At 34.4% G+C, this 15450-nt stretch overlaps 1 protein-coding gene across 3 annotated transcripts in view; it reads left to right on the plus strand.

The window, feature by feature from the left end:
* mpp2b (membrane palmitoylated protein 2b) overlaps positions 1-11327 on the plus strand; it is a 31145-nt gene extending 19818 nt beyond the window's left edge. For 2 of the 3 annotated variants that reach the window (XM_043254177.1, XM_043254175.1), the window contains 10 exons: positions 324-476; positions 562-717; positions 3254-3481; positions 5909-6040; positions 6138-6240; positions 7719-7787; positions 8067-8228; positions 8625-8827; positions 10174-10302; positions 10394-11327. In XM_043254177.1, the coding sequence (XP_043110112.1) occupies positions 324-476; positions 562-717; positions 3254-3481; positions 5909-6040; positions 6138-6240; positions 7719-7787; positions 8067-8228; positions 8625-8827; positions 10174-10302; positions 10394-10570 (1512 nt within the window). In that variant the 3' untranslated portion in view covers positions 10571-11327. The remainder of the gene's footprint in view (positions 1-323; positions 477-561; positions 718-3253; positions 3482-5908; positions 6041-6137; positions 6241-7718; positions 7788-8066; positions 8229-8624; positions 8828-10173; positions 10303-10393) is intronic. The other variant, XM_043254176.1, reaches the window with a different exon arrangement.
* Positions 11328-15450: the final 4123 nt, after the last annotated feature.

A 15450-nucleotide genomic window follows, 5' to 3' on the forward strand; every position in this document is an offset into this window, starting at 1 on the left:
TAGTGCCATGCAAGCAGTTCATCGTCTAGTATTTTCAGCTTTTTAAGAGTGTTTTGGTTCACAAAGACGTAGTGAACTCCATCTCTGAGCATGTTTTGAGTTTTAATTGTATTTTGGAAAGCAATGTTGAATGTGTCAAACAGTGTTATTATCACATTCGCATAATTTACAACATTTTTGTTGACAGATTATTACAGACTTTTACACATATTTGTAATAAGAAGCATTTGTTAACCGATGTCAAAGATACCTAAAAGGCTTTCTATTCATGTTCAGAATAATTTTTTGTTTTTTTATTTATTTTTTGTGATTTGTGCGCGCAGTCTCGTGAGCACTATGAAGAGCCGAAGCTAGAGGCGGTGAGGGACAATAATGTGGAGTTAGTGCAGGACATCCTGAGAGACCTCACCTCCCTCACACCTCACAGTCAGGCAGCAGATGAGCTCGCCTGCATCCTCAAAGAGCCGCACTTTCAGGTACAAGCGGAAACAGTCAAGCAAAACATAACAGGATACCTTCAACTGTTTCGTTTCGATTTCTGAATTGCTTTATTCTCTACAGTCTTTACTTGAAACGCATGACTCCGTAGCTTCCAAAAGCTACGAGACTCCGCCTCCTAGCCCCTGCGCGTTCATGGACCCTGCGCTCAACAACCAGCCCGTGCCTCCAGATGCTGTCAGGATGGTGGGCATCCGCAAAGTGTCTGGAGAGCACTTGGTGAGACCTGAACTGCAGCAGAAATTTGCTGTTTTGCAATTAACTAAAACTGAATATTTAATTAGACGAGGCATGATTTACCCTTCATAAAACGGTAATTGTAAATTGTAATTTGAGCAGCTTAGTCTACCACTATAACAAAATAAAAGCCTTTTACATTTCTTGATAAGAAGCAGCATTTTTATACCTGTGTAGAGTTATTATCATTAATACATACATAATACAAAACTAACAGTGTCAAAAGCAATAATTGTAAATTTATATACATTTTTATAGAAAGTAGATAACACATTAGTTTACAGACTAGTTCCTACTATTAAATAATTGATTATTAGCATGTATATTATTATTTATAGCATATTGTTTGTTTATTAGTACTAATACATTTACATTTACATTTAGTCATTTTGCAGACGCTTTTATCCAAAGCGACTTACAATTGAGAGTACAACAGCGATTCATTTTTTTAGAGAGACAAACAGACAGTGTAAGTGCTTATAACACCCAGTCACAGGGAGTGTTCAAATTAGTACATGCCAGAAGGGAAGGAATAAACAAGGGGATAAGAAGAGAGACAGAGACAGTGAGAGTGAGAATCATATGATGAGGTCAGGTATTGCTGAAAGATGTGAGTTTTCAGCAGTTTCTTAAAGATTGACAGAGATCCAGCATTCCGGATATGTATGCGGGAAGATCGTTCCACCAGCCAGGAACAGAGAGCGAGAAAGAGCGAGAGAGTAATAAAGCACATATTAGTGCCTTATTCTGGATGACGATACTTCAAACAATTTAGAAAATCATAGTAAATAGTTAGTTAATGTCAGAGCTGGTTCCCAGACTAAAGTGTGACTATGATAAAATGTTTCTAGAAATTATTTTAGAATAGAATAGAATAGAATAGAATAGGATGTAATAGATATCTGTCTTCCAATTTGCTTCAACAGGAAACTACTGACATTTTTAGATTTTAAAAAATTAAATACTGTATGTTTTATAAGTTTGTTTCGTCATGGTGACCTAAAAATGTTCCCAAGTTCAAAATGTACTAGTATTCCTATCCTTGTGGGGACATTTGGTCCCTATAATGTGGTAAATACTAGGTGCACACACACAAACACACACTAGGATGTCAGACAGTCGACTTATAATGAAGACCATGTGTATTTTACAGAGTTTACAGAAGTTTACCGTGACTAATATCAAAAATTGACCTTAAATATTCATACAATGAAGCATAAAAGTGCATCTATGTAATCACCTAAATATCCAGTTATTTCTGAATGTTGCCTGAATGCTTAAAATGGCCAGTTTTTTAAATGTTAAATTATCTTGTCTTGGTAATGTGAACGCTAATGCTATTTTTTAAATGTGCAAATATGGAAATTACATATTGTTCTCGTTTGAAACTTTTAAGTAGTATTGTTTGAAATATGATAGACAAATCAGAAAAACCATCCAAAAACAATAAATGTTTTTGTGCTGATGTTTTGAGAACCAGTTAACGAACATAGTTTCAATGTTTCATGATTTCGAGAGAACATTGCCAGAACACTGAGCTCTGAGAGCATTTATTGCTAATTGGGTTGGATCTAGTGTAAATTAAATATTAGATCCAATTCATTTAATTCAGTTCTTCTGACATCACAAAATCATGGATGTGTTAAATTAATGGTCTTAGTGGATGGATGGTCTTATGGATTTTTACTAGTGTTACTATGATTTATATAAATGTTTCTAGAAATTGTAATTTAGAATAGAATAGAACATAATATATATCTGTCTTCCGATTTGCTCCAACAGTATAAACACACACACACACACACACACACACACACACTATTGCTTTTCCTGGACTTTCCAAAAGAGGAAAAAGATTGATTACGGCATTTAGAAGAGATGTCAATTTTACAGTTACTTCTTCAGCAGCTCTACAAGAAACACCCTCGCAGCAATCGACTAGTTGTTTGTAATTTAAAGCCAAAATAAAGTAAAACAAATGATAGTGTGCAGCACATTTCTTTAAAATGAAAATGCTGTACATACAAAAAGCTATATTTATGAAGGGATGAATCACAGTCTATGTAAAGTTTCCATATAATACAAAAAAAGGAATTACACATTTAATCTTTGTATTGAATTAACCATAATTTTGGTTTCACTTTATTTTGATGGTCCTTTATGAAAATTCTGTTGATAATAAGTAACTTTGCATCTACATGTGAGTGTTAGTAGAGTATTAGTAGACTGGTAGGGTTAGGGTTAGAATAAGTTGACACGTTCTTAAAAAGTTACCTTTAGTCAGTAGAACGTCTGTTGGATGATCATCACAATAAAGAGTTAGCAGATAATAATCAGACAGTCTACTTTAATGAAAATTAGTTGACATGTAGGTGCAAAGTTACTTATTGTCAACAGAATGTTCATAAGGGACCTTCAAAATTAAGCGTTACCTTATTTTTAAACAGTCTTTCATATATAGGTCAACAAAAAAAACCAAACTGTCATGCTTGTTTGAGTCACATTCTGTTCTCCGCAGGGCGTGACGTTTCGAGTGGAGGGTGGAGAGCTGGTGATTGCTCGGATCCTGCACGGGGGCATGATAGATCAGCAGGGCCTGCTGCATGTGGGGGACATCATCAAAGAGGTCAACGGAAAAGAGGTGGGGAGCGACCCGAAGGTCCTTCAGAACATGCTGAAAGAGTCCAGCGGCAGCGTGGTCCTCAAAATCCTCCCCAGTTACCAAGAACCACACACACCACGACAGGTGAGCCACATTCAGATCTATCATTGTTCAGTAGCGAATACTCAACAAAAAAATAATGAGTAGTTATTATACATTTTCGTAGACCTTCGATGTCTACAGTTACATAATGAATTGGAATAAATCCGTTTTTATATGTGGTTGTTATCTTGAAACACTAAATATGATGGTAGAAGATATTAAAATACAAGGGAAGTCAGACAGGAATATTAGATCCAATTCTATTAATTCAGTTCTCCTTAATTTAAAATTGAACATCCCAAAATTATGGATATGTTAAATTCTTATGTTAAGGATTCTGATTGGCTCCCAGTGTTCATCATAAGCTGGAAAAAATAGTTCTGAAAGTAATTCCAACGATATCGTTTGTGCTTTTACTGTTATATTTTGGTGTGGACTTTGCTATTCTTTAATATTGAGAATGATTTTTAGAACTATATTTTTATTGTTATCTTTATAATTATCATTCTTGGTGTGAACGGGCCTTTTAGTATAAGAATGTGCCCTAACAGCACCATAGAATAGCCAAAGGAATTTGCCGAACAAAAAAAAAATGTGTCTGACTGTCCAATAAAATGGTAATTAACAACATGTTTTGTCGCAGTGATCTGATTGGCTGTGTAGGCTGTCAGTCATTCATCTGCTGTGAGCGGTAGACCCAGATGGATGTTATAAACCAGATGACATGGAACCAAAATGCTCATATGCTTACAACACACATGTAATTGCATCTGCTGCAATAACCTTGGTTCAAAATGGCTCTATATCAACAGCTTTGAGATCAAACTTTGGGCTGCACTGCCGGGTTCAGGCACCTGTCTCTCTTCCAAAGCATGCTGGGAGATTTGGTGCATTATGCCAGAGCCCTTCCTGTTTTTGACGCTGTGCCACCGCACCTATTGAGATGAGACGCCGACAATCTTCAAGTCTGTCCTTTCACATTTTCAGCTGTGTTATACTGCGGTTCTTCCCCTCTTTCTGCTCTTCTGAGATCTCCATCTTATTGAATGGGAATCAAATGAGCGAAGTTCTGTTTCTCTGCCCATATGGTGCCATATTCAGAGTGTCCCATCTGTGCCTGTCTTTATTTGATCCCAAAATAAACGAACAGCTTCCTGTGGACGCTGCCAACGTGGGGCTGGACATCACAGTGCCATGTTACTAATGTGATGCACGCTTCTATGATGTGAATATTCATGTTTTTGAGAGCTGCTGTAGGTGTTTGTGCTGGCAGATGGTATTGTTGGCATGTTTTGTGTTGTGTTGTGTGTGGAGGATGCTTGTTGTTGACTGTCTGAATGATGTAATCCAGGCATATTTTCTGTGTGTTGACGTTCCAGCACCTAATAGCAACATTCCACTGGACTGCAGGTGACTACAGTTGCCATGACAACAGGATTTTAGGCACTGCAATTCCTCTTGAAGGGATAGTTCAACCAAAAATAAAAATCCCATCTTAATTTACTCACCCGCGTGTTATTTTGTACCCGAGTGAGTTCCTTTATTAAATGTTTGATGAAAGTCTTCTACTACATATTGTTTGGCTAGTTTTCACATGTGAAAAAAAAGTATGCCTAATTATATTGAATATTTACTTGTCCAATCTCCAAATCAAAGTACATCTATATCTATCTATCTATCTATCTATCTATCTATCTATCTATATATATATATATATATATATATATATATATATATATATATATATATATATATATATATATATATATATACACACACTTTATTGTAATTTTAACTTTAGTGTCTTATTTGAAAAAGCACATTTAATGTATATTTTATTTACCATAAATGTATTGTGGCAGAAGTACTTCTTTTTCACTAGAGTGAGCATACAATTTATAATTTATAACAATAAACACATAGTTTTTTACATTTAATTGGACAGATTACAGTTTGAATGGAAATTAATTTTTATTTTTCTCTCACACATTTCATAGTTGATTTAAAGCTGATACTGACATGTTTGTCTGCTAAAAAGCACAATAATCTTTGTAGAAAAACAAGGACAAATTTCATTGGGAATTTGGAAGCATTTTTATAAATTGTTATTGATTATTAATAATCATGAATAATTAGTACTATGGTATAGTAATGTCACTGGCCATTTTGTTTATGAATTGTCCTGTTTTAAGTTTAAAAGTATGTGAAAGAGCTAAACAAGTATAGGTCTGTTTTATTGTGACCTTCGTTTAAGAGGAAAAAAGTTGTATTAAAATCAACTTAAATTCAACATAAAAGTGCCTGAAGTTGAATAGTGATAATATGTTTATGCTCCCAATATTTATGCTTTTATGCTAAACATACAGCACTGAAATTTTCAACACGCTGTCAGTATGACACTCTGATTGATGGACATATTCAAGTATAAGAACCATGTGTTTCTACGTCTCTCTCTCTCTCCATCTGCAGGCCTTTGTGAAATGTCACTTTGACTATGACCCCTCTCATGACAACCTGATCCCCTGCAAAGAAGCTGGTCTCAAATTCAACAGTGGAGACATCCTTCAGATCTTCAACCAGGAGGACCCCAATTGGTGGCAGGTGTGTGTGTGTGTGTGTGTGTGTGTGAATATACTGTATGTTGGTAATCATTAAGGTCTGTATGGTGGTCTTACCTTGACTCTGGTCTCACTTAAAGGCATGTCATCTGGAAGGAGGCAGTGCAGGCCTGATCCCCAGTCAGCTCCTGGAGGAGAAGAGAAAAGCTTTTGTCAAGAGAGATCTGGAGCTCTCTAGCTCAGGTAGGGCTCAGGGCAATAAAGTTATTTATTCATATTTATTTATACTGAATTCAGGTTGAGGTACTCTAGTGAAATTTACATACAATAATAAGTAATAAATATGCTTAAAAGTATTTAAAATACATTTTATGTACTCAATAACCTGAAACTGTACTTTTAGCGTACTAAAAGTCTGCATCTAAGGGCATCTAAGGAGAAGGTGTCTTTTTTCTTCATCGTGATCATACATTGATGAACAAGCAGTTTGTGTGACAAAACGAACAGTATTTTGTTTCAAAGTGAACTATCCCTTTAATGCAATTTAATTGCAAAGAAGTAGTGCTGGAGTACAATAAAACATATACTTTGCATATATTTTTCGTGCTAAAGTGGAACAATTGTATAATAAGTTGTATAATTGTATAATAAGTGGAACAATAATTATAATTCAGGTACATTTTAAATATATTGTCTGATATTATTCAAAGATCATACAATTAAAACACATTTTAGACCTAAGAAAAGTGCATTGTGCACAAATAATATGACAGGTTAAGTTTATCATTTTTATATCAGTTATCAGTTAAGTCTCGAGTTATCTGTTGTTGTCTACGAGTTGTCTGTAAATATGTAATAAATAATAGATTTAGAACTATTTATTTTAAATATATTACTTTTTTACTAGGGCACTAATATCTTTATAATGTTTTACTTTTATATTGTTATTTTATTAATATTTTTCAAGATAGCATTTCCTGAACTGAAGCAACTTATGTTTACATTATTACACACACATAGTCAAATATTCAGCATTATATAAAATGTTTGAGGTTTGAGGAGTGTTTATATTTGTTCATCCCGCAGTCATCATTGTATTGCACTGCATTATGTTTTGGCCATACAATAAAAAATCATAGCTCTAAAAATTAAATATCTTCCTGATAAGACACATTTTTGTATTCGCGTTTTATACGAATCATAATTTAATCTTAATATTTGTGACATATAAATAACAACATCTTCACCATGTTTTTGCTCAGTTTGTGCCTGGGGTTGTTTTTTCCTCCTTGAGAATTAGCTCCATATTCCTATATCATACTATATAAACCATAAAAGCCTGATGTATCAAATATGATACAAAATTGAGAACACATATGCATACTTTTTAAAAAACAATTTTTATATTTTGTCTGGTTAATTAAACTGTTCCTATTTTTAAAAAAAATACACATTTACTGACAATTATTTACTGAGTGACGCCCCCTGGAGGAATATCAGCACGATTTATATAATAAAGAGGAACTTATTGCTATTAATGATAGGGAAAGGCCATTATTTATTCATCCTCAAATCATTCCTAATCTGTATGCTGTTATCGATCTAAAAGATTTGATAAGTATGGCCTGAGGTAAAAATGGATAGGGATGTGTTTGTCTCCTGTAGTAGACAGGAGTCATTCTGTGTGTTTATACTACTAGGATGTGTGCTGATGTCCGCAGGGCCTCTGTGTGCAGGGATTGGGGGTAAGAAGAAGAAGAAGATGATGTACTTGACCACCAAGAACGCCGGTAAAGATGGCCGAAGTCCGGTGCGACGGATGCACACGTGTCGTACTCTTGTTCTCTGTTGTGATTGTTGTTGCGGAAGTCAGTTTGTTTCAAGCTAAAATGGCACTGTTTGTATAATGAGTTTGTACTCAGTTCCATTTCAGTTTCCAAAGAAAATGAGAAACACAGTAAATGGAACCTCAATATTTATATTTAAGCTGAACTGGAACTGACAAGTGATACATTCGATAAAGTGGCTAAATCAGACTAACAATAGATGAGATCTTTTCAACGTACCAGAGTTTGACCGACATGAGTTGAGGATCTACGAGGAAGTGGCCAAGGTGCCTCCGTTCCGCAGGAAGACGCTGGTTCTGATTGGAGCTCAGGGTGTGGGCCGCCGCAGCTTGAAAAACAAACTTTTGGTGTCTGACCCACACCGTTATGGAACCACCACACCTTGTAAGTGCATATTTATATTTTTGATTTAATATTTACGCATAAATATTAAAATTGGCTTCATGTTGGATGTGAAACTGGGGCCACAATTACTGTCATTATTATTACTATTATATACAGTAAGATTTAGTGCTGGGCAATGATTAATCGTGATTAATTGCATCCAAAATAAAGGTTTTTGTGAACATATGTATTTATACACACACATACAGTATATATTTAAGAATATTTGCATATACATATATTGTATATATTTACATTCATATAATTTATTTTCTATATAAATATATTTAATATATAAACATATCCTATTTTTTATTAAATTAAATATATACATGCATGTGCATGAATTTAGAAATATACACAGTACACACCTGTGCTTTTTGTCCCTCTGGACAGACACATCTCGTAAACCAAAAGTGGATGAGAAGGAGGGGCAGATGTACCTGTTTATGTCTCGCAGCGAGATGGAAACTGACATCAAATGTGGCCGTTTTCTTGAGCACGGGGAATATGACGGGAACCTGTACGGCACCAAGATCGACTCCATTCATGAAGTTGTGGACTCTGGCAAGGTTTGCATTCTGGATGTCAATCCGCAGGTACACTTTTGAAATTTTCAATATCCTAAAGAGTGCATTAGCGTCCCCTTTTGCTGGTTCCTGAAATATTAAAAAAAAAAAAATCCCAAAGGGCAAGGTGAATCACAGAATTCAAACAGATGCTAACTTTAATTTGAAGCAGAAAAGTGCTAGATTTTGTGTAATCTTAATACCTTAAAAATTATGTTCAATACCATTTTCGATATCACATGGAAAAACTGCCATAACATTGTTACTTTATTATTATTTTTCCCAATTTTATTTCCCAGAATATGGTGCTTTGAGAATTATGGAGCACTGTAAACATATTAATGTATGTTTCATCCATGGTGCAAGAAATCTTTGTGCAGAAACTCCAGCTATGGCTCACAAAAGTAATATAACTTATGATTCTGCTAACTTTTGTTGTAACTGTACAACAAAGAGAGAAAAACTAATCAAACATGAAGACAATGAACACAACTGCGACTATACTGTACATGGCATATCTGCATTCGTCAAGTTGTCTTAGGTATTTTGGAGAAATGTATAACCATTTGTACTACCCCAGTTATTATTATGGGTATATTTGTAGCAATAGCCAACTATACATTGTATGGGGCAAAATATTGACTTTTATTTTATGCCAAAAATCATTAGGATATTAAGTAAAGATCATGGTCCATGAAGATATTTGCAAGTTGCCTACTGTAAATATATCAAAATGTAATTTTTGATTAGTAATATATTCTTATTTATAGCGCAGAGCGTGATCATGTCAGGCTCTGAGAAGATGTGTGCATTTTTTATTGTATGAGTATTGCAGTTTTTTGAAAATGTTAGTTGTTCTTGCAGCTAAATTATGATGATTGATGATATTTTATATTTTAATGACATTAATTAGGAGGTAGAGAGCTGAAACCATTCATTTGTGCGCAAATGAAAGAGAGGCTTACCCATGTGTTCTGTTCGTATGCTCATTCTATGAATCAAACATGCATATATTTGAGAGACGATCGTAAGATCAAATTTAGGATGTTTTCTGTGCGACATTTTATAAATGAGGCCCAAAATATTAATCATTGCATCTTTGTTAAATATTGGCCTATCCTAACAAACCATACATGAATGGAAAGCTTATTTATTCAGCTTATTCAGATGATTTAAAAATCTCGATTTAAAAAATTTCCACATCCCATTTATTCTATTTCTGGAACCCAAATATTGCACTCTATTTGCAAAATTAGACTTTTTGTATGAATGTTCTAGGCTAAATACCTGATGCAGATTATTTATATTTAAATAAAAGTCTATTGGGGCTGCCATACAATTATTACCCCATTTCACGTCTCATTGTTCTCTTAAAGGCACTCAAAGTTCTACGAACTGCAGAGTTTCTTCCATATGTGGTGTTCATTGAAGCCCCAAACTTTGAAGTTCTGAAAGACATGAACAGATCTGCCATCGAGGCTGGTGTTGTGATGAAACAGTTGACGGTAATTTCTTTCTCGATGCCCTCAGAATGATTCCTCGAATGTTGACTAGATTCCGGAGTCCATCGCTTTTTATCTCTCTCTCTCTCTCTAGGACTCAGAGCTCAAACGGACAGTGGATGAGAGCGAAAGGATCCAGAGGGCCTACAGTCACTACTTTGACCTGAGCATCGTCAATGACAACCTGGACGGAGCGTACCGCAGCCTCAGGAGGGCACTGGACAGACTCAACACAGACCACCAATGGGTTCCTGTCAGCTGGGTCTTCTGAGAGCGGTTGGGTTCTTCATTTCTCAAAGTGGCTAGGAGCCTAGTTAACTGCTGTAATCTATGTGAACCTGCCTGTTCTTTAGACTTTTGCACAAAAAAAAAACAAACAAAACATGACGATATAAAGCTAGTTTATTATTTTGTAAAGAACGGAGCTGATCTGTATATCTGTATTTGTTTTAAAGGAGTTCTGTACAGTGCTGTACGTTTGTTATTCCTGTGAGAGTAGGGCTGTATATTTGTATAGAAACTGTAGAATATGTTTTAGCACCCTACGTTACAATAAAGCTATTCAGAATCATGTTGGATATATCAACTCTATATGATTACGTAGTGTTTTGCAGGGATCGTTTAGTTTTGATGTTTACCAAGCAGAATCGAATCGAGTGTTTTGGCGTGTCATATTCCCGTGCATGTTCGATTCATTTGCGTTATTTCTAGTAATGTTCGTTAGTACAAAATCCATTTCAGTTCAGAAAATGACAACAGCCAAATTATTTAAAATTGATTGGTCTTTATGCATTATGTTATATAAGGATATAAGATTTTATCATTCCAATACAAGAATTCTAAAATGTTTCACTGTGACTGATCAAGCGCAGCGTTCTGCAGTCATATATTTTTCTATAACGATGGTAAACTGTAAAATTGACCTTTGACCGGGAAAGTGATTTCTGAAATGGCTGTACTAGTTTCACTGTGTCTCTAATACCACTCCACAATCTCTTCTCACATAATAAAATATTATCAACTAAAAACAGCAGTTCATGTTGATTTATTCATTTGGCAAGTAGCCAATTTGATATATATGGCGTTTGTCCTCATGTATTTGTGCACATATAGCTTTTTTTTTTATAGCTTTTTACCCGTTTCCAGTTATTATATATGTAATATTTGATTTATTAAAAAAACTAAATGCAAAAGTAAAGACAGAAAACATTTTGTTATTATTTTATTCCATAGTTTCATTTTTTTCTGTGAGTTTTTGTGTGTAGGACCGCTATACAACAGCATTAGTGCAGACATATCGGTCAGTTCTTAACAAAGATCGATGATCATCATATTAATAATACACATTCATCCACAATACTTTTATTAAAAAGTAGCAGCACATTTATGTTGGAAAGCAGGGTGCGTAGAGCCGACCCTGTCTTCCTAGTAGATATTTCAAAACACCTTTCAAAATATTCAAAATACATGTATTCTCATCTACATCATCTCACTTCAAGAGGTAGCCGATAATATTTTCATATACTGATTTAAAATACTTCCACAAGTTCATCTACAGAAGCCGCATCCAAAAAATTATTTGGGTTGTTTATGCAGTTTAGACGTTCAAGTTAGGATTAACAAATAAAGCAATACTGAATCAGTTGAAAGCCTTGGAAGTTTAGCCCTGGAATAAATAATCTATCCAAAATGAAGCTAAAAGAATTTCTTCAATTCTACATAATACCTGCTTTGGTGCTACATTTACTATTTTAATAACTCTATTTGACACATCAGGAAAGTGTGTATTTAATATATAGCTATAGATTTTTACATTTATCTGGCTGCACCTTATTTCAACAGTCTTTCAAAGTAATTCAGTTATTCGGGATTTAAGATATATGGAAGTATGGTTACGTTTTAGCCACTCCTCCTCGCATGGTTCACAAAAGCAGTAACCTTTTTGTTCTTAAGATAAGATTTATCTCTGATGTAGAAACTGTAAAGCTCTTAAACTGTTGAGTAACCGTATGACGGACTTAGGCTAATTTGCTCATTAATATGAAGCAGCATCTTATCTCGTCTAATGTTTAAAGTACCAAAAGATTATTCTGGAAAACTGTGCAAGGTTCCAGGGAAAAATCCAAACAGCCCTGCCTATTTGGTATGAACTTTCACGTCAGCAATTCCAGTTAGGAGAATAATAAAACATGCATTATTTAAATTAGTCATCACACCTACAAAAATATTTAGTATTCAGAAGTGTCTATTGTTGATGGCGGGATGATTGCGACAGCATGCTTAAAGGTAAAGGTGGGCTATACGGTGGGGGTGGAACGTCGGATGTGTCCATCTCTGAGTCTCGAGCCACTCCGACATCAGAAATATTTAATTTAAAGCTGGACTGCAAAATAATGATAACAAAAAAAAATGTTAAAAGTCAGCTGAAACCGCATTTTAACATCCATAGAGTAACGCATTCTGTACTGCACAGGTCACGCTCATAGCTAGTTTAGGCTAGCGTCCGACTCTGGCCTGCCGAATAGTACTAAAATTAGCCAAAGTCAACCAGTTTACCTCTGCGTACGACGGCGGCGGACACACTTGATGGTACGGTGGCGGTGTAAACTCCGAATCGTCTTGAGAGTGAGTCTCATCTTGTTCGTCTCTCTCGTCCCCTCTCTCATGGATGGGGTTGGGAATCACGTAGACGTGGTCGCTGTTCGACAGGTCTAGATCTGAGTCGGTGTCTGAGACTTTACTGCAGATTTTGCAGCAGTACCTCAGTACGCACAGACTCACGGTCAGAACCAGCAGCGGCGTCAGCCACGTCCTGCACATAATCACACATACAAGCTTTACTTCAGTGTACTACTTACATGCCCTAGTGAAAAATAAATATACTTAGACTTTGAAATACACGCATTTCACGTTGAATGCTGTATGTGTCAAATACATTTTATGTGCGTAATAAAAATACCCAGCAATTGTACTTTAGCTATACTGCACTGCTATACCTAAAGTCTGCTAAACAGCTAATTTTGTGCTTACAGTATATTTGATTGTGCTAAAGAGATACTATTGCAAGTAACCTACACTACATGACATTAGGCTATTAAAAGATCATACAATCCCTATCAATGGTGACATTAAAACACATTTTAGGATTAATATTAAGAAATGTGCATTGTACACAAATAATACTCCAAATAAAGTGTAATTATACTTTTTATATCGGTAGGTGAAGCTACGTCTCCAGCAATACGTAAGTACATATGTTAGATTTGAATTGACTTGAAATAAAAAAAATTATATATATATATATATATATATATATATATATATATATATATATATATATATTTTTTTTTTTTTTTTTTAATGGTATAGAAAGTTCTTGTGAAGATTTAATGAATGTCGTACTTACTGGACATAGTAGAATATATAATCAGCCATTGAAGTGGCCAGGAATCTCTGGAAAGAAAAAGATTATATAACTTTTATTATTAATTCTATTATTAAATATACATTTGTAAATGATCAAGACAAATTGATTTAATATATAATGCAATTAATGTAATGACTTATTACTCACTTTTTGAGTACAGATTTATGAAATGCTAAAATTAAAAAAAAAAAGTGTATTTTAAATAATTAAATAATTAATGTAAAATGTCGTCAGCAAAAAAAAGGTGTTTCTTTTTGTGATATTGGACACATTTTAAAAATATATTTTGACATCTGACAACCTGAACAGTACAGGGGCCCTCTATAAATAGATAAAACAAAGTACAGCAAAATTGATTTACATACCTGTGGTGTTTAGGTTATCCAATGTGAAAATATATATATATTTAAAAAGTGTGTTTTAAACTACATGATCGAATTTATGTCTCTCACGATTTTAAAATTCTGTTTTATATCACTTTGAATACGAACATAAATGATCCACACGAGAAATGGTTCCTAAAATTAACATTTTAATATAAAACCAAAATGAATGACTTGTAGTAGAGATCATACCGTTTAACAAATATCTTAAATCTACATAACAGCGTGTTTTACGTAACCTTGAGCAAGTCCCTCAGAGCCGCGTTTCTATTTATTCTATATTAATTTTCCCCATTGGTAACTTAGATAAGTCAAATTAAAACGATGTAGTAAAAGCATATAGTATTTTTTAGAAATGATATACTCACAGTTGTTATGTCATCAGACCCAAAGAAGAAAGAAGTGGAAGTCAAAGTTAGTCGAGCTTTCTAACAGTGACTGGAACTTCTGCAGAGGACTTTGAGCTGGACACTTACTGGCAGCCGTCATCCGGGGCTGGGTTTGTAAACAGCACGCTTTACACCATACAGAAGTGACAATGACTTTCAGTTCCCACTCGCAGACATTTATCAATAGAACTAGAACCAAATTTTATCATTTGAGTTTCAACCCTAGGAAAACCGTAAAAAAAAATAAACTTTTAAAGGAGACTTCATTTTCCACAATGCATTTGTTATTATGCAACCATTATGGCATTATACCTCTGATGAAAGTCGAGGATATTTTTGTCGCTCTATGTAAAAAATGAAAATGTTTAAAATCTGTGTAATGGATTACACAATTTTAATGCAATTTCATTTTGAAACATTATAACATTATAAAACTAACACTGGACTAACGGAAAAAATTAGTACCAATTAAAGTGAGAGGTCTTTTACACGTAAAGTTCTTTTATAAATGCTTGCATACGAAACCCAGCAATTGCATTATTCTAATAAAGATGTACCAGAGAGAGCAGAAACAAACAAAATCATGACGAATGCATAAATCTAATCGGAGTATATACAGTAAATAATGCACAAATCTTCTGTTCCGATTCACACGCATTCATATTTATTTGGTAAGTATTATTTAAATGTTTATGTTCTCGTGTCAGATATGAAGGAATATATGCATGTTTGTACTAAAAACTTCTTAAAAACCCTAGTGTTTGCATAAACTGGATAAAGCGGATTCTGAAATGTAGTTACGATTCAAAAAAGTTCTAACTCAGACAGAGGTAACTTTCAGTCTAGCGATTTCTTTCTTCGTTTGTTCCTCGTCTTAAAAAAAACATATTTTAATGCAGTGGAGTTCTATGTAAAAATCAACCTTTGTTGGTGTAAGTGCAGTTCAATGATT

Source organism: Puntigrus tetrazona, chromosome 12 (genome assembly GCF_018831695.1).
Source record: "Puntigrus tetrazona isolate hp1 chromosome 12, ASM1883169v1, whole genome shotgun sequence".
Classification (NCBI taxonomy): Eukaryota; Metazoa; Chordata; class Actinopteri; order Cypriniformes; family Cyprinidae; genus Puntigrus; species Puntigrus tetrazona.